We start from the raw sequence: 21,734 nt of genomic DNA on the forward strand, positions 1-21,734 counted from the left end.
AAGCTTAAAGAAGAGATAGAAGAGATGGACGAGAGTGAGATTGAGCGCAGTGTCAATGCATCAATGCTTACCAGATTCTGATATCCCTGTATATGAGTTTGTGAAATTATTGCTTATACTAACAAAACCAACTGTCAAGTCGATAATTTGAAGCGCAAGTAGAAAATTCAAAGTCAGGAACCGACATCATGTAGAAGAAATTAACATTCAACTAATAAAATTTAATATATTTATTTTTTTGAAATTATTTTAAATTTATAATATATATATATTATTTATTTATTTAAATAATCGGTTCGGTTTTTGACGGTTTCGTTTTTTTCTCAGCCCTAATGTCAGGCCGGCGTCAGTTCTATATCACCTCTATACGTTCCTCTTCCCGGATTCATCTCTGATTAAGATTGCCAATAACATCAATATCTGTTCTATGAGATTTTGCAGCATTCTCAGTCATATAGGATAAAAGTCGCTTTGAAGTGAAAAGCTTGCTATCAAACTTAAAATACAGAACTTAAACTCTCAGAAGTTAGAAACTCATTTTGCAGTAATTATTGATTTTGATGATGTAAACATCGAAATACAGAACAAATACAGAACTTAAACATGACTGGAGTTCATGTGATTAAGACCCAAAGTCAGAACCAAACTCTCCTTATTCCACAAACAAAAAGGTAAAAATTAAGCTGAAAATTAGCAAAACAGACCGCCTGTCTTTGTATGAAACAAAAACTCTAGACATAGGCATCAGGGTTTTGGATGAGGTAGGCTTCAACAACTTTGTACATGGATAGAACCTTTTCCTTGCCTGCCTTGATGTCCTCTTCCTTAAGCATGAATTCTCCTTTAGTGTAATACTTGCTCGTTACCTTAGAGATGGTACCGCCACTAGGAGAGGACTCAAACTTGACCTCATAAGTTATTTTTTCAAGATTTTCCACCAAGGCATCGCCTTCCAACAGCGTATAGTTGTATGTGTACTTGTCTTCACTAAGCTCGTCAATGTGGTACTTCACGCTATTAAAAGTGCGACCTACATGAGTAATATTGATGTTTTCCAATTAGTATAACCATAAGAATTTTATAACTAGAGTCAATATGCGTGTTTATGTATGATCATGAGTATTTACAAGCAAGTGGCAAAATAAAGATGAGAAAAAAGAGCTAACCGTCAATGAAGTTGATCTGCTTGATGCTTCCAGCTCCTCCATCACCTTGAATATGCTCAATGCTCTTGATACCTTGCGGCAAGAGTTTTGGAATTAAGTTGTGAGAGTCCAGGATGGAGGCCTTGAAGAGCCTTGAAGGAGCAATAGGGGAAGTGTACTCATCAGTGAAGCTTGCGAAACCCATGCTTGTTTATCTGAGGTTTTGGTGAAAACTAAAAGATTAAGCTGTATCAGTGAAGAGTTTGTTGAGTTGGTTTTAGCAATTAGGTTTATGGATGGTATTTATAGGATAAGCAGAGATCCTTAGTCACCGTGGCAAATGGCAACATAAATTCTGTTGTTTGTCCATTCTTATGTCACCGCACTGATAAATCATATAAAGCTACTGTCCATGTTATAGGATTTAAGTGAATAATATGACAACATGAGAAGGGGTTAAAAGTTAAAACAGTAAGAGGGAAAGACACCCTTAAGTTCCTGAAGCAATTTTTTGTTTAAATTATATTTTTACTAGGGTGCACCAGACAAAATTTTGGATATTAAGCACACAGTGTGGTAAGAATTAGGGAGTATATATAAAAGCATATGCTCATAAGAGTCCAAGGTAAATACTTGTTATTTGATAAAGTACGATACTTCCATCTAATATACTTGTTCTGCTGCCGGAGAACTACTCATTCCATTGCCAATTACATCTAATACTTGTTTTCAATTACAGGGACTTACACTTGGGTTCTTCTCTGTGTTGGCAAGACTTGCAGCAACTAAAAGTACTGTATATGCTTGTCATCAGAATTGTCTCAGAGTTTTGCTCGAATGATCCAGCTTCACAATTACAGACAAGTGATTTGTGTGGGCTAGCACATCTGCACATGGAAACTGATCCCCAGTAGACATAAGACAGAGAGAGAAGCATATATGAAAATAGTTTCATAGCTCTTTTTTTTTTTGTAGTATAAAAGCAAGTACTCTGATGCAGGGAATTAGAAAAGCTCTAAGTAGCAGCCAGCATAACATGGTTAAATTTGTAATATCTATATGCAAAACCAGTTATGAAAGCTAGTCGAATATTAAGAACTTTCTGATCACACCATGCAAGAGAAAGTAGACATACTTAAAATCTCCACAATGGAAATATATGGTCTTAAAGAAGATCTTAGGATGCTACAAGTACGTAAAAATGGGCGTGCACATCTCTCTCTGACTCCAGTTTGGTTTTTGATTGAACAAGCCAAATATGAGTACAACGTGACTGATCTGAAAGCATTGCTAACAAACTAATATTTCAGAGAAGGTTGAACTTTGTTCTCCTCCTCTTAATAAATTAGAACTCAGAATTTCAATACCAATTGCTCTAGAAATTAAAGAACTGCTCTGGATTAGGTAAATAATTAGCAGAAATGATTAGCAAAATAAATACATATATAAAAGAGCAAATAATTGGCTACAATGATTCCTAAACCTCCCTCTCCATTCCTCAATGGAGAAGATGACTCCTTGACTTTGAATGAAGAATATTTTCTTTAATTCAACATCTTTTGGAGTCATAGGCGTGTGCGCGTAGCTAACATTGAGCTACCCTGCCGCTAGCAACCTGGACAGTAAAACCTGTTCCTCTTGGTACCCACATACATATCAAACCTGTTCCGTCTCTAGATTGACCTCCTCCTCATATCGCTGCAATCTTTTTCATAACAGTATCATAAATTTTACACCAATTGCCACCTCAGACACGAGATGCAAACCTGACTTTTAACAACATTTTCTGAGAGGAACATAAAAACAATCTCCAGCTGTGATACAGTAGGATGCATTCAAACCATTATCAAAGCTGATAAGGCACATCAACTTCAGACAACATAAGACATTAACAAAACCACCTCAACAAGCTCATAGTATTTGGTCGGATCCGTGGAATCCTCGATAATAGGTCTAACATAAGCACCCTTGATTGCCAAGTCAGACAAGTGTGTGCCTGGAGTACATGTTACAGTACAGGACCATCCAGGAAGTCCCAACAAAACCAGAAACATGAGAGATTGTGGTTGAAAAAATTTATCATCAGCAGTAGTTCAAAGATATAAAGCCTAGCACCGGATATAATCCAATTTTTTTTTCTTACTCCTTCCATAATGACAGCTATCAGCTGCAAAGCCACATATAAAAAATTATTCCAGAGCCTCTACTCAACTTCAGTTCCGTCTTCATCCTCCGTTATACATAATAAATACTCCATTTTGCCAATTTTGAGTAACTATTACTCCTAGCTAGTTGCCACAAATTGAAAATTATTTTTAAATATTAATTGTGAACTATTAATCCTAGCTAATAAAAAAACATTGGAAATTGCCAGCAAGCCCGTCCATATAAAGACCAGGGAGTGTATTCATGCAGAATTGCGGATGGTTTGCAGGTATAGTGTGTGAGCACTGGGTCATTCATGCCAAACAACATCTCATGAATTTTTAATGATTGCAATTATATTGAAAATAAGTTTCTTCGTTCTTAGGATGTGAACACTAACAGCAGTTAACAACTGTATGGTTACGACCAAGAGTTATAAGAACCAAACTCTCCTTATTCCGGGACAAACAAGTACAAATCAAACTGAAAACAACAAGACAGACCATATGTCTGTTTATGAACCTATTGGAGAGAACATAACAATTATTGAGAAAACAAAACCTCTAGACATAGGCATCAGGGTTTTGAATGAGGTAGGCTTCAACAACTTTGTACATGGACAGAACCTTTTCCTTGCCCGCCTTGATATCCTCTTCCTTAAGCATGAATTCTCCTTTGGTGTAATACTTGCTTGTTACCTTAGAGATGGTACCGCCACTAGGAGACGACTCAAACTTGACCTCGTAAGTTATTTTTTCAAGATTTTCCACCAAGGCATCGCCTTCCAATAGCGTATAGTTGTATGTGTACTTGTCTTCACTCAGCTCGTCAATGTGGTACTTCACACTATTAAAAGTGCGACCTGCATGAGTAATATTGATGTTTTCCAGTTAGTATAATTATTAGAATTTTATAACTAGAGTCAGTATGTGTATCTATGTATGACCATGAGTATTTACAAGCAAGTGGCAAAAAATAAACACTAGAAGAAAGAGCGAACCATCAATGAAGTTGATTTGCTTGATGCTTCCGGCTCCTCCATCACCTTGAATATGCTCAATGCTCTTGATACCTTGGGGCAAGAGTTTTGGAATCAAGTTGTGAGAGTCGACGATGGAGGCCTTGAAGAGCCTTGATGGAGCAATAGGGGAAGTGTACTCATCAGTGAAGCTTGCGAAGCCCATGCTTGTTTATGTTAGGTTTTGGTGAATACTTAAAGATTAAACAAGATCGGTGAAGAGCTTCCTGAGTTGGTTTTAGTAATAAGGTTTAAGGATGGTATTTATAGGATAAGTATTTATAGGACATAGATTCTGGTGTTTGTCTGGTAATTCATCAAATGAAGCTACTGTCCAAGATTAAGGATATAAGCGACTAAGATGACAAGGGTATAAAAGAGGGAGAAGGAATGACACTTCCTGATGCCACATTTTCTTTAGAATATATTGATATAGTGTGCAGAAGACAAAATTTTGGATTTCCACAAGCTCACAGCATATCAAAATTAGGGAATATGTGTAGAAACATATGCTTAAAAGAGTCCAGAGGTCAATATTCTTATTTTTGGTTTCCAGAGTGGCCTGGTTCTCATACACTCTTCTGTTCATGATGGGGCTAAGTCATTCTTTAATTAGCACATTCTTTCGACGACGACTGCATCTCAGCAGGCAGCAGCTATAAGAATAAGCTTCTATGTTTTTATTATGGAGCTTGCATTTGGTTGATATATAATTTCTTGTCAAGGCTTGCAGCAACGCTAAGTAGTGTAAAGCTCATTTTCAACAGTGTTTCTCAGTTCTGCTAAAGATCGAATTTCATGGTTTGCGATAGCAGAAAGTCATTTGATTATTATTGCTCATTATGTTTCATATTTTCAAGTGTTTTGATGGGATTGTTAAAAAATTTATTTTCTGGACACAAATATATAATTAGAATTTTAATTCACAAAAGAAATTAATAACTTTTAGAATTCCATCAACTCATTTAAAATATGTACTGGAAATTAAGATGTCATATAAGAACATTAATTAAGAAACTGTTGCATAAAAAAGTAGAGCAATATTCCAAATCGCTCGCAAGCCCATAGATGAAGACCAAAGGCTGTTGTACTGTTGAATGTTGATGCAGATGGTTTGCATGTTTAGTGTGCAGGCAGCCAGGCCCGCTTAACCACACGCTAACAAACATCACCACGAGTTTTTCTAATTAAGCTAAACTTTGGGTGCTGTGCATTTCTACAATTTACTTTGTATTACTCCCTCCATCCCAAATTATATGAGCTCGTTGATTTCGGGCACGCACTTTAAAGTTCATTGATCGCATAGCTATATTATTTATTTTTATAATTTTATTTTTTCAAATAAAAATTCAAATATGAAATTTTCGTTTAAAAAAAAAATTTAAAAATAAATTTTGGAGCTAGTCGGTCAATGCACCTTAAATTACGTGCCCAAAGTCAACTACTCCCTCCGTCCCAGTCATTTGTATACAAATGGTTGGGACACGGAGACCAAGAAAATGGGTAAGAAATGAGTAAATTTGGATGAAAAGTGGGTATAGTGGTGGGACCCATTTATATTTAATAATAAATTTGAGATGGTAGAGTAAAGTAGTGGGTGTAATAGTGTTTATATTATTATAGAATGGAGATAGTGGAAGAAAGTAATTGGTGTAATGATGTTTTATATTATAAAAATTTACTACTTTTGGAATGTATACAATTGATGGGACGTCCCAAAAAGGAAACGGTATACAATTCATTGGGACGGAGGGAGTAACTCATCTAATTTGAGATGGAGGGAGTACTATGCAAGTTATTTCTCATACAAGATACTTATGGGCATCTGTCTCACTGGGGTGGCAATTTCGGGTAACGGGTCGTATTCGTGTCAGCAATCGGGTCGATTTCGGGTCAAGCTAAAATCACTTAAAATTGAATAAAACTGAAAATTGAAGTTATTAGGAATGAAATTCTAATTTCGGGTCATTTCGGGTCCATTTCGGATCAATCGAGTGATTTTCGGTTCACTTTCAGGTTTCTGTCTCAGTAAATCGGGTTTCAGGTTGGGTCGGGTTCGTGTCGGGTTTCGGGTCGTGTCTGATATTGCCACCCCTCTCAGATAGCATTTTCTAAAAGTATTTTTTTATAATTTATCGATTTCTAAAAATATTTGTAAGTTTATTGTTCAACTGAATACAATCAAATATAACTTTCTTGATTTTATGAACCCGACCATCTAACCATGAAAGTCTTCCCGAATAGATTCAGTTTCATGAATCTAGAATTGCATTAAGTTTCGAATAGAGCATCTCCGATCGCAAATTTATATATAAAGTAATTTCATCTTCATTTTTTCACTTTTTTTTTATTTTATGTTTTTCTTTCATCTCCAATTATCTCCAATCGCAAGAACTACAAAAATAAATTGTAATCAATACTATATTTTGACCTCCGCGTTCATATTCAACGTAAAAGAATTGGGGACCGAAAGAGTATGTCTATCCATAAACTCATCTCTTTTCCGGTACAGGAATTTGGAACTATAAAAGCTTAAGTCCTTTATTAATTTTACACGTGTTCCATATTTCCTTTCACTTCTAGCGAAAATTAAACCGCGACCGAAATTTGTTGACAAGATTGAATAGTTATAACAACCTCACTTTATTATAGTGAGCATGAATATGAATCTATCGTGTTCGAATAAGACTAAAATCGTTACTATTCGCTATGTTTTCTCTCTGAAAGTGTGATGGATTGATGGGCACTGGGCAGGTGAGTCGGCCACATTATTTAAATGCGGCTCTTATCCATATCATATGTACCATCATGAATTGTAACATATCATTGTCCTTTTAAGTTAAAAAATATTACTATCAATTTAGAGGGGTGTGTTAGATTGGGATTTTAAAGCATTTTTTTGCATTCATGAAATCCGAGGGTATTCGATTGGGATTGTTTGAAATCCATTAAAATCTTGAAGTATTCAATTGGGATTTTAAATTATGCTTTAAAATCCGATGGTATTCGATTGGTATTTTAAATTATGCTTTAAAATCCGATGGTATTCGATTGGGATTGTTTAAAATCCATTAAAATCTGATGGTATTCAAATGCTGATGGATTTTTTTTCATTTCATAAAATGATGGATTTTGTGGCATTCTTCAGTGTATTTTAAGTTTTTTGAAATCCCACCAAAATCAATCGGATTTTGAAGCATTGTACCTAAATCCTATCAACTCTGCGACATTTTATCAAGAATCCGCACAAAATCAAAATCCCAAACAATCCATTAAAATCCATAGACTAAAAACGATCCATTAAAATCCCAATCGAATACACCCCGTTAGTCGAGAAATTAAATTGTTGGCTGGATAAACGAATCGTTTCTAATCATATTGTTATGGTAAATTTTGACCAATTAATTAAAAATCAGTGTTTGAAATCTTTTTTGAGTTTATATTTAGATATAATATTGATTACAATTTAATTTGTATTTCTTGTGTAAAATATTTGCCTAACTATCCATTGTCACAAGTTTTACGCATAAATAAATATTTTATCCCAATTTAAAAGTGTTAGAATTATAATATTTCAATATGATAAATTTGATATACTAAAAGTATTTTAATTTAAATTTGATACTATTTATAAATTATTATATAAGTGGAAACCAAATTTATATGATTCTAAGGCTTTGCGAAAATTATTTTGTACACATATTTCTATAAGAAAATTAGGTATTTATTTTTATAATACTATTTTCCAATGTCCTATTTTTCTCTAATATCATTATTTACTTTGAAGTATAATCATATATATTATTTTATGCATATTTATTTATTAACTTTTTCAGAAATTTAGTTTCGATTTTAAATTAATTAAATATAAAATCAATAAACATATATTTTGAATATATATATGTGTGTGTGTGTGTATATATAATTAGAAAGCAGATCCATCAATTAAGATTATATCACTAAATTGATACAGTATTATTAATAACTTACATCTAATATCAGTCATTTACAATAAAATATTTTAATAAAAATTCATTAAAAGCGATCAATTTTCAAGTCCAACTGAGAATATATATTCCAAAATAAATCATGAACTTTCTAAAATTAAAAATGAAAAGGATATATGACAAAAAAAATGAAAAGGATCAATTTATTAAAAGCGGGTCCCATCGCTTTGTCTTTTCCGTGACAAAAATACAAAATATCAACGGAATCTGCTTTTTTTCCCTCTATGGTTTTGATTAAAGAAGGCACACTTTGTAACGCCATACTGTGTATGTAACACCAGTTTCTTCAGCTTCACTTTCGTCTTCTCTCCTCTCTTTCTACTTTACTTCTCTCTCATCTCTTGCACAATTACCAATGCTAAAGGAATCACACACCTTTCCTTAAAACTCACCTTGTTTTAATAATGGGTTCTTGTGTTTCATCTCACAAACGTAAACACTCAGATATCAAGCTTCAAAAATGTATTAGTTCTCAATCTGATCAGATTGTGTTTTCGCCTGTTAAAACTAATGGTGATGTTCAGATTGGTGGGCTTGGTTTAAAATCACAGGCTGACCCATCGATTAATTTTCCTGATCTTGGTACGTCTTTTTCTTTAATCGTGTGCGTATTACACCATAAAGCTATGTAGTGTTTGAGTAATTTGTTTTGTTGGTTTAATCTTTAATGGGTTGGAATTTTGGTGTATTTCTTGTGTTTTGTTTGTGTGTTGTGTATGTTTATAACTGTATGTGTATAGCTTCTGTTTAAATAAGATTATAGCCTATAAAGTTGTGATTTTTATGAGTGATCACCTGTTTTGTTGTGCTAGTTTGGTGATTTGTATGCTTGGTTTGGAGGATCATATTTGACTTTTATGTTAAAGTTGTAATCTTGATTGCAAAAACAACCCTTGCAGAATCTGATGGTCTATACCATAGAGCCTATTCAATTTATTTTTGTTGGTGTATTTGTGGTGGTGGGGTGATTATGTTTCTCGATAAGACGTGGTTATTACAGAACACAATTCAGGGATATGGTCTTACCTTTCTGTTACACTTGGTGTATACAATGACAGGAAAACGATATTAATCCTACTATCCTAGTATTAATATGCACATACAAACAATATAATATTGTTCTGAAGGTGCTTTATTGATTTATTTTGTTATATCAAGCACCTTGATATGCAGGAGAGTAAAAGAACAGGTGCAAATTTCTGTTTGTAAAACTGAAGTTGTGAAGTTCGGTTTTGGAATAAAGCCTGAAAACCCTTGAGCAATCATCAATCCAGTTTTCTCAAAAAAAATCAGTATTATCCTTTGCTACTACGTGGGCCGTTTGGGTGAGTTTAAAATAAATGCTTATTGCTTAAAATGAAAAAGTGAAGTAAAAGTTAGAAGCAAGTTAAGACTTATAAGTGATAAAAGTGTTTGGGAAATAAGTAGAAGCCGTGAGACAAAAGCTAGTAATCGTAGCTTTTTTTAAAGTACTCCTTGACTTCTTACACAAACGGTACAAATAAGTGCTTCTAACTTATAATTCAGAAGCCGGGCTTATAAGTCCGTGCCAAACACCCACGTACGTGTGGAATCCTGTAGACTTTATTAGAAGAACTTAGCAATATCTAGATTTATATATCCTTAACTGCCAAGTATTGACTAATTTTTTTTATTTCACTACGTTTTGGATACTGGTCATACTGGTGGAAGTTTTGGAATATTAAGTGTTGGTGGTTCAGGTATCCTCATTTCAATATTAAAGTTTGGTGGTTGAACCAACCTCAACTAAATGTGATTGTGATAAGGTCAGTTAGTAGTAGACTGAAAACCATTGTTGTATTCTAAACTGGAGGGCTGTAGTGGCCATTTACTTGGTAGTGGTATATTAATTTTGTAGCCCTGGCCTTCAATCAAAGCTGCTTTCAGAGTGATGGCTTTGATACTTATAACTATATACACTTGTTAGTTACGTAAGAAGCTGGTACATGGGCAGATTCTTTGTGAGCTTGTGTGTCATCATTCTCTGGTTATATGTGATAGTGATACTATTGATTTGGACGTGGATGTATCACTTTTGTCTGAAGACTCTGAACTGTTAACATTATTTATCTTGCGAATATTTTAAATTATAAATATTATTATGATCCTGTTCTTTTCTTGACATCTTTAATGTCCCATAAATTGAAGTTCAATGCAAGTTGGTTTTATCTTTTGGTAGGTGATAACTGCAAAAAAGATAAAGGGGCGCTGTGTTTGTCTGAAAACATATCTATATATTTATGCTGACATTAACAATTTGAGTTATGCCCATTATATTCTGGTTTGAATTACCTTTCTGATGCCAAATGTGATGCAGGTAGTAAAGAAGAGGCCTTCTTTGATTCACAGGCCTGGTTAGATTCAGATTGTGATGATGACTTCCTGAGCGTTAATGGTGGTAAGATACAGATTTATATTTTGGTGACATCAGTGGGATAAGCAGACGGATATTTCACCGTTCACACACCATTGCTTGCACATAGAAGCTATAATATAGCCTTATTAAATTGTGCCTAGTTATGTTGCTGTGTTTCTTGACTGCTTGATGATTAGAACCTTTTACTGTTAGCATCGTATTAAAAATTCATCGAAGTGTTTTATCCTGATATTCTTTGGACATCTGGTGCAGAGTTTACCCCTTCTCGGGGTAGCACTCCATTACATAGCTTTAGTACAGCTCCACAAGTCAACAAAGCCCTTTTTGAGGACTCTGCCCTGGGCGGTGCAATAAAAAATCAACCATATCCACCTGAGAAGAAAATCAGTTTATCTGACCTATTTAATCAGAGTTTTCGAGCTAAGCAGGACGCTGACTTCGAGCAAAATACATCTGGTAGTTCAAGTGACACAAATTATAGCTCCAGTATGCCGAGCAGCGAACAAACAGCAAATGGAGATTTCAAGGTTGAACCAGAGAAATCTTTCATTTCTTCGCAGTGTTGCCTTCCGAGTCTGGGCAGGCGGGTAACTTTACTGAAAGAAACAAGATGAGCTTGTCCATAGTTTAAATTAACATATATATGCACCACAATTATCTTTGGTGTTTATAAACTTTGTCAAGCCAATTCTTTTTGGCAATGATATATATATCAGGGAGATTTAAGTTGATATAAAAACATACAGTATAAAACATAAAGTGCATTTACTTTGTTTATCTCCTTTAAAACATATAAAACATATAGTGCATTACTTTGTTTATCTCCTTTTAATATTTAAAGGTTGTGTATTAAAGAAGCATTAGTTAACTTAGTTGAAACACATGAATAGAAACCAGGACTCACCCCATCTCATTATAATAGTTTCCTTTGCAAATTTTACATATGTTAAAAAATATTAAATATGATGTATTATTATTGTCATCATTAAAATTGTATTATTTATACATTAATATAACCAAATTATCACCCATTTAATTAGAATTTTATAATTATTTTTTTAATAATTTGAAAGTTGTGAGAGTCAATGATAGTCAATGTTGGAAATAATGTAAAAATTGTATCTACCTTTTCTCGAAAGTCGTTGACTGTTACAAATATATCTACAATATATATCTACACACACATATATTACACAATTATATATTTAATATATTATAACATATATGTAAATAAAATCATGTACAAATATTCATGTATTTTTGCGTATTTCGCAACTCAAAATGAAAACCCAAATCCCACCCGAAATCTAACGTGTAATTTCGTATTTGGTACTTTCGTGTTTTGTGTACCAAAAATCAAAACTCATATTCATTTTTTTTCGTGTTGGCGTGTTACGTGCCAATCAAATCCGACGCATATCTCGAGCAGTACGTCTCAATCCGACGCATATCAGTTGTGAACATAGTAGAATCATAATTGAAGTTACATGTGTACACAAATTCAGAATTATCAATTACATCGTATCCTCAAAATATTGAATAATTTTTTTCGTGAAAGTTAAGCTGTTGCTATATGTACCTCCATGCCATATTTGATGTGAATCTTACGAATCACTCAAAATATCATATAAGCTCTTATAAAAAAATTGAGTACTCCCTCTGTTTTTTTTAATATGTCACTTTTGACTTGGACACGTAACTTTGGGTGGGTTGACCAGATAGAAAAAATAATTATTTTTAATTGATTTTTTTTGTGAAATAAAAGTCAAACGTTCAAACGTCCAAAAGCATTTAAAATTGTGTGCCAAAAAGTCAAACGTCATATATTAAAAAATAGAGGGAGTAATTGACAATTTGCACCCCACAAGTTTAAGCACTTTTTCAATTTGGTCTCAAACAAAATTTCTTGTCAATATGCACCCCAATGTTTAAAAAGCGATTCAATATGCACCATTTTGACCTAATTCTGTCAAATTGACTGTTAAAATTAACGGCTGTATGGGTAAAATAGTAATTCTGTAGACTTCCTTCTACTATATTTTCCATACATAATATTATTTTTAATCAAATAAATTTTAAATTTTTTATAATTGACCGATTAATCCGATTGTTGAATGACTTTTTCAAAAAACGGGCTCATTAACGCTTAATCGAGACGGTGCCCGTCCGAACAACAATTTATCGACAATTAATCCGCTTAATCGCCGACTTTTAGAACACTTATTACTACTCTTAATATATGTATAAAAAAAACAAGTGGGGGCAGATTCCCATCTCTGAACAAAATGAAAGTTAACTCTTCCTTCAGTTCTCCTTCATCAGCTTCAGAAGTACACGAAAGAAAAAGAAATGCTGAGTCTTCAGGCTTTGTCTTACTTAAAAGTTTTCTTAGCCTTAGTTGTTATAGCATATTCTCATCATGCCTTAGCTTCCAGCCGCCGTCTGGCCAAGACAACCAGTGATCAAGCTGCCACTGCACCGCCTACCGGTATATGCCACACTGCCGAGATCATTCATGGTTATGAGTGCCACGAGTTTCACGTATGTTATATATTGTAAGAGATAAAAAAATTAGTCATTATACAAGCAAAATTTCATTCTTTTCAATAATATTTATGTGCAGGTTACTACAGCTGATGGATTTATTTTGAGCCTGCAAAGATTTCCACAAGGTAAAACTGGAGGCGGTGGAAGTCATAAGCAGCCTGTCTTGCTGCAACATGGAGTTCTTGTGGTAAGCTTAATTAATTAAATTATATGTGTATTTAGGACTGTAAATATCATTAATAATTTAGCCTAGAAAAACAATATTTCTTTATTATTATTTTTATTATTTATGAAAGATATGTTGTTGCTATATGAACCCGTGAACAACTTACCCCAACTTGGCCCGTGAAGAGTTGGCATGTTGTCCACGAGGACAAACAGAGCTGCTACTATTATTAGCAACTACAATTGGAAAATGAACATAACTTTAAGTATAGAAACATCAATTTGTACAGAAGGTTTTTGTCAGTTAAGAAGTGTAGGTACTTAGTTATACATTTTCTGAATTCGGCCTTAAATAATTAAGGAGCTCACTTATGTAAGTTTGTCGTATGGATAATATTTTTGGTATCATTTGTAGGATGATTGGAATCCAATGTATGTCAGCATGTAAATAATTAAGATTCTCCGATTAATTTAAATTTTGTGCTGGTAGGATGGAATGACATGGCTGCTGAATCCAGCCAACCAATCTCTTGCACTGGTATTAGCTGATAATGGTTATGATGTGTGGATTGCTAATACCAGAGGCACCAGATTCAGCCGAAGACATGTATCGCTTGATCCCAGTAATCCGGTATAAATTGCGTGTTTTGGTGAATTTTGTTCTGTAATCAGTAAATACAGGAGTAATTTTTGTTGTTCGTAGCACCATATATCTATCTGATAAGATATATCCACTGGAATTAAAAGGATTTTTGGGACTGGACATGGGATGCTTTGGTAGCTCATGATTTACCAGCCACAATCGATTTTGTGTTCAAACAAACTGGGCAGAAGATACATTATGTAGGCCACTCACTGGTAAGAATTATGGTTTGAGTTTCACTAATAATTTGTCTTCTACAGCCAGTTGCGATGGGTGTTCTATACATTTATTATTCAGCGAGGTTTGCAACATTTGAATACGTTTAACTTGGCAGGGAACTTTAGTAGCTCTAACTTCATTCTCAGAAGGAAAACAAGTAGACAAGGTGAAATCAGCAGCACTGCTAAGTCCAATTGCTTACTTGAACCATATGACCACTGCACTCGGTGTTCTTGCAGCCAGAGCCTTTGTCGGTGAGGTACACATCTATGCACTTCCCCTGTATTTTTTCGTTACTTAAAAATAAATCTACCTTGAGAAGAATCGTGTGACTAGTCAAGCCTTTCCTCATGGCTTACGCTGACAAGTATGACATTATTCAGGACTTACAAAATTGTAGCTACAGACGTAATCCTGGCAACATATACTATACTTGTAGATGAAAAGATTTGTTAGCCAAATTGCGGATTCTTAATGTACAATTATTTTATACATACCTGATCATGGTTTCTCAACAGATCACTACAATCGCCGGTTTTGCAGAATTCAATCCAAAAGGGTAAATCTCAAATTGTCCTAAATTCATCTTAAAGTTACACTTGATATATCTATTTTTCCTACCCTCTCTAAATAGATAAGCAACCGAAAATCTGCATATGTGGTATAAATTTTCATTTTACCTTTGTTTTTATTGACTATTGCAGAGAGCCAGTAGCCAACTTTCTCAAGGCATTGTGCCTTGATCCGCAAGTAGACTGTTTTGATCTAATCACCGCTCTTACAGGTAAATGTGTGTTAATTACCATCTCTATTTCTTATAAAGCAGATGCACATATTTTACTCAGTAATTCTCTTAATTTTATTCTTTAGAGCATGTAGTCACAATTAATTACTAAACTTCAACTCGATCTGTAGGCAAGAACTGCTGTCTCAATACTTCTACTGTTGATCTCTTCTTGAAGAATGAGCCTCAATCGACAGCAACGAAGAACTTGGTGCATCTAGCTCAGAGTAAGTCACTTGGTAGTTTTCTTATATGATCGACAATTTGATCTATTGCTATTATACTAAAAAGCTAAACATAATTACTTATGTGTTGAAACACAATACAATTTTGCAGCCATTCGAGACGGAAGATTGGCCAAATACGATTACGGAAGCGCAGACTTCAACCAGGAGCATTACGGTGACTCTCAGCCTCCTGTCTATAATCTGTCCAACATTCCGCACGACCTTCCTCTTTTCCTGAGCTATGGAGGCCAGGATTCGCTTTCAGATGTTAAAGACGTGCAGAAGTTGCTTGATAATCTGAAGTTGCATGATGTAGACAAGATTAACATTCAGTACATCGAAGATTTTGCACATTCAGATTTCATATTGGGAACCACTGCCAAGGATATCGTGTACAATCAAATGATGGCCTTCTTCAAGCGCCACCAGTAGACAGTAGTAGTCATATATAAACTAGGATTTTTTGCCCGCTACGCATGGGTAGAGAGATGATTTTTTCCGCAAAATTAATTGTGACCAAATTCTCAAAAATACTGTTTGCTATTAATTTTTTATTTTACTAATAAAACCTTTTTTTTATACAAAAGATGTAGAGGTTGATTTGAGATGGGAGTCAGCTCCTTGGGCAGTTAAAAAGAACAAAAATTAATTTTCTTATTCTCTCTTCCCTTGTCTCTAATAAATGTTATTGTATTTAAGTGCTATTTGCCCCCATCTTAAAATTGCAAAACTGAATGGGAGAGTTCTTCTACGGCTTAGTAAAAATTATCACTGATAGTCTTCTTCACCGCCAGTGGCTCGGTTCTCTGCTTCCCAAATGAAATTCGTCAAAGTGCTGAGTCGTGTCGACAGTGTTCTGGACTCGCTTCGCATGGTTATATGTTTTAATTTTTTATATATTTATTATAATAATTATATTAAATGCTTGTATATTTATATCTAAATTTATTTATGCACACCAAAATTTTATTTAGACTTTATCCCGTTTTCCTTAAAAATTAAGAATAATTTGATTAAATATTAAGAATAGAAAAAAATACATAAATAAATTTTCAATATTATTATGATTTGATTATTCATGCGTAACTATTCGGCATGACCGAGCGGCCATACCTCGGCTTTCAAAAATATATATTTTCAATATTATTATGATTTTTAATAAACATAATAGTTGATTTAAATGCAATGAATATCATAAAAGGCCTACTTTTAAAATAACATATTATAATACTTTGCTAGTATTATATATTTATATCTAAATTTATTTATGCATTAAAATTTTATTTTGGACTTTATCTCTATTTTCTAAATAATTAGGAGTAATTTGATTACAAAAATTATGGTTAGAAAATACATGAAAAAATCTAGGATGGGCATGTAGCACCATCATAATTTTAATACTTATTTAAAACAGATTAGCATAAAAATACACTTTAACCTAAATATATGCTCTCACCGGAACAGCACCTGAACACATTGGTATCATAACAAACAATACATGGCCAGAACAAAAAAGAAGAGAAACCGAGAACACACTTGACGGATCTACTACTTCACTGAGGCTGATAATCTACGTAAATGTTTGACCAATTACACATTAACTTTCTATCCTTAATATACAATTTTTCAAGTAGACCATTTATATGACTAATTTTCAATATCACAGTAAGGGTGTCCATATCTCTCTGACTTCTTCCTCTGTTATTCATCCATCTGCAACTTTATCAACTCTGCCATAAAATTATCCTCCAAATTATATACTATAATTACTAATAAAGTATGCTGAAGCATCATGAGCCAATGATGTTTGATCATATTTTCCTACTTGCATGTCGAAGAAAGTTCAAAATCTAGAGTCGAAACTTTGATTAAAAATTTGTTCCCAGAACTCTTTCAACTCTGATTTGTTCATCAATCCAGTACAACATAGTCAGCCTCATCGACACACCACATCCGAATCACTTTGATTTGCAACTTTGCATATAGATAGAGTTATTTACGTAAATTCATCATGATTAATGTGTTGAAGAATTCCAAGCCTGCAGGAACACAAAACGATCAAATGTGATTATTCTTTAACCATTGATATCTAAGTAGACCTTAAAATCCCAAACTTTGTCGTATCAATATCCTATATCAGGGGCAGAGCCATTTGGATCCCAGGTACTCCATGGCTACCCCGTATCAAGGGCGGAGCTACATGGAGCCGTATATAGAATTTCTATGTTATTTGTTTTGATAAGATTAGTTAGTTGATTTGTCAAAGAAGTTATAAAATAAATTTTTAGTTCGAGACTTTGAGAAGCAAAAAAGATGAGAATTGCAACTGTATCAAAAAAGCAGATGAAAGATTGATATTTAATTTAAGAATATATATTTTGTTCAGTACAGATCTCATGATCGTACCACTGAAGGGAAAAGCCACGGGCAACTTATTCCATGAATTAAAGGTATATGCATTCATTATGTTATTTTCTTGCTTTCTCTTGGCTTGGTTGAATATATATTTAGTTTGTAAAATTTAGTAGTAATTCATCTGTAAGGTTGTAACATGTGTAGAAAATACTTCCTTTGATTGTCAGTGCCATTTTTTACTATCAAATAGAGCAGTTTCCATGTTATAACAGTTCCAACATAAGTTTTTACCTGCACAATAGCTGGTGAAGACACGTTACCTTCCTAAATTGCCGCTAATTTTGAGCAACTCTCCGCACATATTATGAGGGCCATCAGATCTGTCTCTGCAACTGTAAAAATGTATCATAGAAAATCAGAATATGTGTGATCCGTAGGGCCAGTGGTTTCATTAAGAATCTATAGTCATAGTAGATGCTACCTGCAGCCTGCAAATTTGAGGGCCAGTGGCCCCTTCTCACTCTGACATGTACCACATCCTTCAGTTTCTCTTCTTCCTTATCACTGCTTTTCGAACTTTTGCCCCTTCCACAGCTCTGTTAACAGTAAATCAAAGATAAGACGAAAAATTCAATTCATTCATAAACAAAGCAATTAAGCTAGCAAAGAGAAGAGCATGCAATTTTTCATAACTAATGCAAGATTCTACACTTAATTTACGATACATTTTTTCACTTGCTTCCGCTTTCAGAAGCCTGAGGAGTTGAGTTATCAGAACAGATTTCAGATTCTTGCATGACATTTTTATAATCTTTCGAAAAATGTGGAAAATTATCTGCCAAGTTCCCAGGGTATTCAAGCACTTATGTAATGAAATTGTCGGAAGGAAAGCCTGCCCAGCTAGTAAAATTAGAGTTTGAGGTGTGCATGACACTTGGATTTAATTGCATGAGTTGATTCATGATGAGGTCCACATTTGGATCAAACTCAAGCAAAGAAAAGTGGTGAGTTAAAGGTCTGCATATTTGATGTGTATTGAGCCATGAAATTTTATGTTTTTGAGAGGGTAAAAAAAGAGACAAAGCGGGCAAATATGTTTTGGTGCTTATAAACTGTGGGAATGCTATATATCTAGATAGTTCTAACAATAAGCTATATCATGGGTGTACAAATCAAAATCTGTGATACATTACATTAATTGTGTAGTAAACCATTGATATTAAGGCTGCCAAAACAAAGAAAGATATATTTGAATGCTTAGAAACTATAATCCGCAGTCATGTAATGCAAGTCGGGATATAAATTCATCTCATACCAGCACCACACTTCACTGTAAAGAATCCACTTTTTGTTCATAATCCAAGCAGAAAAATTCTTCCAAACAGAACCCCTGTCAATTCTTTGTTTCTCCTGAATCATGCACCCCAACAATATTAACTAATTTAACTCATTAACTTATATATGCTAGAGCATGCTACATTCGAATACGGAGACTGGATTTTCTACCTGTATAGTTATGTCTTGTACACTTCAGCAAAGTCGACTCCATTTATTGCTTCAAGCAATTCTGAAGTTATATCCAACATCCAAGCTGCTGGATTCTGACCATCTTTTATTCAAACAAATTGGTAAGTCCAAAATCTAATACTTGTGGATTAGATATGTCGTCCTTCATGTATTTGCTAACGCTGTTTTATCGGCGACTATTAGTGTTGGTCATATAAGTTTTTGTTGAGATCCAGTTCATCTCACGGGCGCTCATCTTTGGGGCAATTAATGCCTTCGTGTCCATATTAAATTGTTAGAATATTGAAGGTGATGTAGAATCGAACTTGAGACCTCTGCCAAACAAACTCTGATATCATATTGAGATGAGTCATCGGCTCATCGCTATATCATATGAATATTTACGCTTGACAATATAATATGAGAAATGGTCCAATACTCGATTATACTGGAAGGTAAAAATTAGAATGCCAGTTAATTTCCTCCCCTATCCTCTTCAAATGCAGAGCATGATTCTTCTTCACAAGAGTCTCTGGAATGAAGGTCGTTTAGAAAATTAGATTTATCAAGGGCAAAAAAGTTGGATTCTGGAATACCAATTTCATATACTAGTCAAAAGGTATGCTCGATTATTTTGTAGAACTAGCTTTTAGCCGTGTCTATAATGAAGGTTTTCTCGACCTGATTGCAGGAGATACCAAAGATGACTCCGGGAGATTAACATGCTCTCTTCTAGTGATTTACCGTATTCTAGAACTACCCTAACAAATATGGAGAATAATGTCGATAGTTTAACGGAAGTTGGTAGTATATGGTTCTATGCAGGATAAAGAAATTTTTGTTTGGTTAAAGCACGTGCGATTTGCAAATATACTGCTTAATTATTACTAGTATTGAGTAAAAAGCGGGAATCGGACTTAATCGGTGAAGTCCCAGATAAGGATTAATCGGAGATTAATTGCATTGATCGGTGATTAATAGGGGATTAATTAGGATAATCGAATATTTAATCAGTTCGACGAGCTACGGAACAGAGATTAATCGGTGATTAATCGTGATTAATCACCGACTTTTAGAATAGAGATATTAAGTCTAAGTATTTATTATAATCATTAAACATGAACTAGTTTTATTATTGGGGTGGAGGGAGTTTCAAGTCTAAACTAATTTCTTATTCAAGGAGTGGTTAGAATCTAGACGTTGGTTCAGTGTCATTAATTTCAAGAAAAAAATCTTAAATATTAATGTCCCAACAATATCCTCATTTATTGTTACTATTTTTAATTCACTAGATAAGTAGATCATGCCGCCTATATCCTCTTTATCTTGTTAATATTATACGATCAAGTATTTTGAGATCATAAATGTTATTTTATATAATGTTTTATTTCTAAAACGTTATATTATATTATTTTTTATAGTGATTTTCAATTTAAACACAAACGCTGAATTATCCAATATTAATAGATAGTATTTTAGGTCATTTCCTTCAATTCTCTTATTTTATACATTCATTTTTTTACGTATATACCACAAAAGTAGATAAACATATGCATAATTATATTTTGCATTACAAAGTCTTCATGAAAAAAATACTAATTACATTCTTCATGGAGGTGAATTAAACTGAAAGAAGTGTATATCTTATTTTATCTTTTTCAAATAATAATTTATTTTTGAAAAAAAGTATAAAGTAACCTTTGAGAAAAGGTCCCAAACAACATAAAAACACATAAATAATGTCCAAATAATAAAATCAGGAAAATAACCCCAAATACTATTTGATAACGCTGAACAATTTAACGTTTTTAATTTTGAAAGAAAACGTTAAATCATATAATTTTTTGTTCTTTTAACTCAACAAAATATTACGCGTTCTGTTTTCTTAACCTCAACAAAAGGTTATATCGTTTAGCGTTGTGATGTTTTATATCTAACAAACATTAGACGATATAGTATTTTTGATCAATATATAATATGCTAAACAATATATACTTAACAAATAATATTGATGATATTTTTTTGGATCATGATATTTTTGAATTTTATAATTTTGGTGATATTTTTTTGAATAATGATATTCTTGATTTTAATAATTGATATTATTATAACGGGGAGGACTCCTCCCGGACCCTGCTAACTTGATCGCGAAAATTAGCAAAACAACATAATTACAAAAACGACATAAGAAGCCTTGACTGAGTCAACACCCCCACAGCGCCTCCGGTGGCCACTCCGAAAAAACACACACAATACAGTGCAAAAATTAGACGGAAAAAACTCGTATCCATGCGGGAAGAAACCAAATCTATCGATTACGCCATGGAAGCGGCGTCCGGTCCTCACTTTTCTGGCCTCCGTCTCGATGTTCTCCGATCATCTCCCTCTTCTTCGCCTCGTTCCAATCCAATTCAAGCCATTTCTTCTTCCACTACTTCCTTGCCTACTTCACAGCCCTTCATTATTGGTAATTCATTCAACTCTCTCTCTCTCTCCCTGTCCCCTCCCCCTCCCACTCACTCTCTCTCACACACACATACACAATTACGCTTTATGTTTAATTTTATGAGATTCT

General features: G+C 33.8%; 5 protein-coding genes and 1 long non-coding RNA gene across 7 annotated transcripts in view; 3 read left to right on the top strand and 3 right to left on the bottom strand.

The window, feature by feature from the left end:
* Positions 1–526: 526 nt before the first annotated feature.
* Positions 527–1,436, bottom strand: LOC108212609 (major strawberry allergen Fra a 1.07-like). The gene is made up of 2 exons (XM_017384332.2): positions 1,167–1,436; positions 527–1,030 (listed from the first exon to the last, which is right to left on the bottom strand). Exons 1-2 carry the CDS (start codon positions 1,348–1,350, stop codon positions 732–734), a joined length of 483 nt encoding a protein of 160 aa, XP_017239821.1. The 5' UTR covers positions 1,351–1,436; the 3' UTR covers positions 527–731.
* Positions 1,437–3,723: 2,287 nt separating this feature from the next.
* Positions 3,724–4,711, bottom strand: LOC108213812 (major strawberry allergen Fra a 1.07-like). Its single transcript, XM_017385599.2, has 2 exons — positions 4,291–4,711; positions 3,724–4,152 (listed from the first exon to the last, which is right to left on the bottom strand). Exons 1-2 carry the CDS (start codon positions 4,472–4,474, stop codon positions 3,854–3,856), a joined length of 483 nt encoding a protein of 160 aa, XP_017241088.1. The 5' UTR covers positions 4,475–4,711; the 3' UTR covers positions 3,724–3,853.
* Positions 4,712–8,551: 3,840 nt separating this feature from the next.
* LOC108215405 (uncharacterized protein At3g27210) lies at positions 8,552–11,534 on the top strand. Its single transcript, XM_017387906.2, has 3 exons — positions 8,552–8,897; positions 10,654–10,734; positions 10,966–11,534. The coding sequence occupies exons 1-3, from the start codon at positions 8,720–8,722 to the stop codon at positions 11,325–11,327; spliced, it is 621 nt and encodes a 206-aa protein (XP_017243395.1). The 5' UTR covers positions 8,552–8,719; the 3' UTR covers positions 11,328–11,534.
* A 1,463-nt stretch (positions 11,535–12,997) lies between these two features.
* LOC108215404 (triacylglycerol lipase 2) lies at positions 12,998–15,880 on the top strand. Its single transcript, XM_017387905.2, has 9 exons — positions 12,998–13,254; positions 13,337–13,447; positions 13,916–14,056; positions 14,173–14,283; positions 14,403–14,546; positions 14,806–14,846; positions 14,992–15,071; positions 15,203–15,298; positions 15,408–15,880. The coding sequence occupies exons 1-9, from the start codon at positions 13,063–13,065 to the stop codon at positions 15,728–15,730; spliced, it is 1,239 nt and encodes a 412-aa protein (XP_017243394.1). The 5' UTR covers positions 12,998–13,062; the 3' UTR covers positions 15,731–15,880.
* An 804-nt stretch (positions 15,881–16,684) lies between these two features.
* Positions 16,685–19,304, bottom strand: LOC108213141 (uncharacterized). The gene is made up of 5 exons (XR_001805192.2): positions 19,160–19,304; positions 18,969–19,063; positions 18,135–18,249; positions 17,945–18,045; positions 16,685–17,337 (listed from the first exon to the last, which is right to left on the bottom strand). It is a non-coding gene; the product is annotated as an uncharacterized LOC108213141 (long non-coding RNA).
* A 1,993-nt stretch (positions 19,305–21,297) lies between these two features.
* Positions 21,298–21,734, top strand: part of LOC108215264 (uridine/cytidine kinase UKL1, chloroplastic) — a 56,290-nt gene continuing 55,853 nt past the window's right edge. The window contains exon 1 of one of the 2 annotated variants that reach the window (XM_017387681.2): positions 21,298–21,626. In XM_017387681.2, the coding sequence (XP_017243170.1) occupies positions 21,449–21,626 (178 nt within the window). In that variant the 5' untranslated portion in view covers positions 21,298–21,448. The remainder of the gene's footprint in view (positions 21,627–21,734) is intronic. The other variant, XM_064089241.1, reaches the window with a different exon arrangement.

The sequence above is a fragment of the Daucus carota genome, chromosome 3 (genome assembly GCF_001625215.2).
Source record: "Daucus carota subsp. sativus chromosome 3, DH1 v3.0, whole genome shotgun sequence".
Taxonomy (NCBI): Eukaryota; Viridiplantae; Streptophyta; class Magnoliopsida; order Apiales; family Apiaceae; genus Daucus; species Daucus carota.

What these genes read in the sequence shown, in the direction of transcription:
- LOC108215404 (XM_017387905.2), top strand. Translation starts at nt 13,063, where the DNA reads ATGCTGAGTCTTCAGGCTTTGTCTTACTTAAAAGTTTTCTTAGCCTTA. An exon ending in TGCAACATGGAGTTCTTGTG is followed by an intron (nt 13,448 to 13,915) that starts GTAAGCTTAATT and finishes TTGTGCTGGTAG; the next exon opens with GATGGAATGACATGGCTGCT. An exon ending in CTTGGTGCATCTAGCTCAGA is followed by an intron (nt 15,299 to 15,407) that starts GTAAGTCACTTG and finishes ACAATTTTGCAG; the next exon opens with CCATTCGAGACGGAAGATTG.
- LOC108212609 (XM_017384332.2), bottom strand. Translation starts at nt 1,350, where the DNA reads ATGGGTTTCGCAAGCTTCACTGATGAGTACACTTCCCCTATTGCTCCT. An exon ending in GCAGATCAACTTCATTGACG is followed by an intron (nt 1,031 to 1,166) that starts GTTAGCTCTTTT and finishes TTACTCATGTAG; the next exon opens with GTCGCACTTTTAATAGCGTG.
- LOC108215405 (XM_017387906.2), top strand. Translation starts at nt 8,720, where the DNA reads ATGGGTTCTTGTGTTTCATCTCACAAACGTAAACACTCAGATATCAAG. An exon ending in GATTAATTTTCCTGATCTTG is followed by an intron (nt 8,898 to 10,653) that starts GTACGTCTTTTT and finishes AATGTGATGCAG; the next exon opens with GTAGTAAAGAAGAGGCCTTC. An exon ending in CTTCCTGAGCGTTAATGGTG is followed by an intron (nt 10,735 to 10,965) that starts GTAAGATACAGA and finishes CATCTGGTGCAG; the next exon opens with AGTTTACCCCTTCTCGGGGT.
- LOC108213812 (XM_017385599.2), bottom strand. Translation starts at nt 4,474, where the DNA reads ATGGGCTTCGCAAGCTTCACTGATGAGTACACTTCCCCTATTGCTCCA. An exon ending in GCAAATCAACTTCATTGATG is followed by an intron (nt 4,153 to 4,290) that starts GTTCGCTCTTTC and finishes TTACTCATGCAG; the next exon opens with GTCGCACTTTTAATAGTGTG.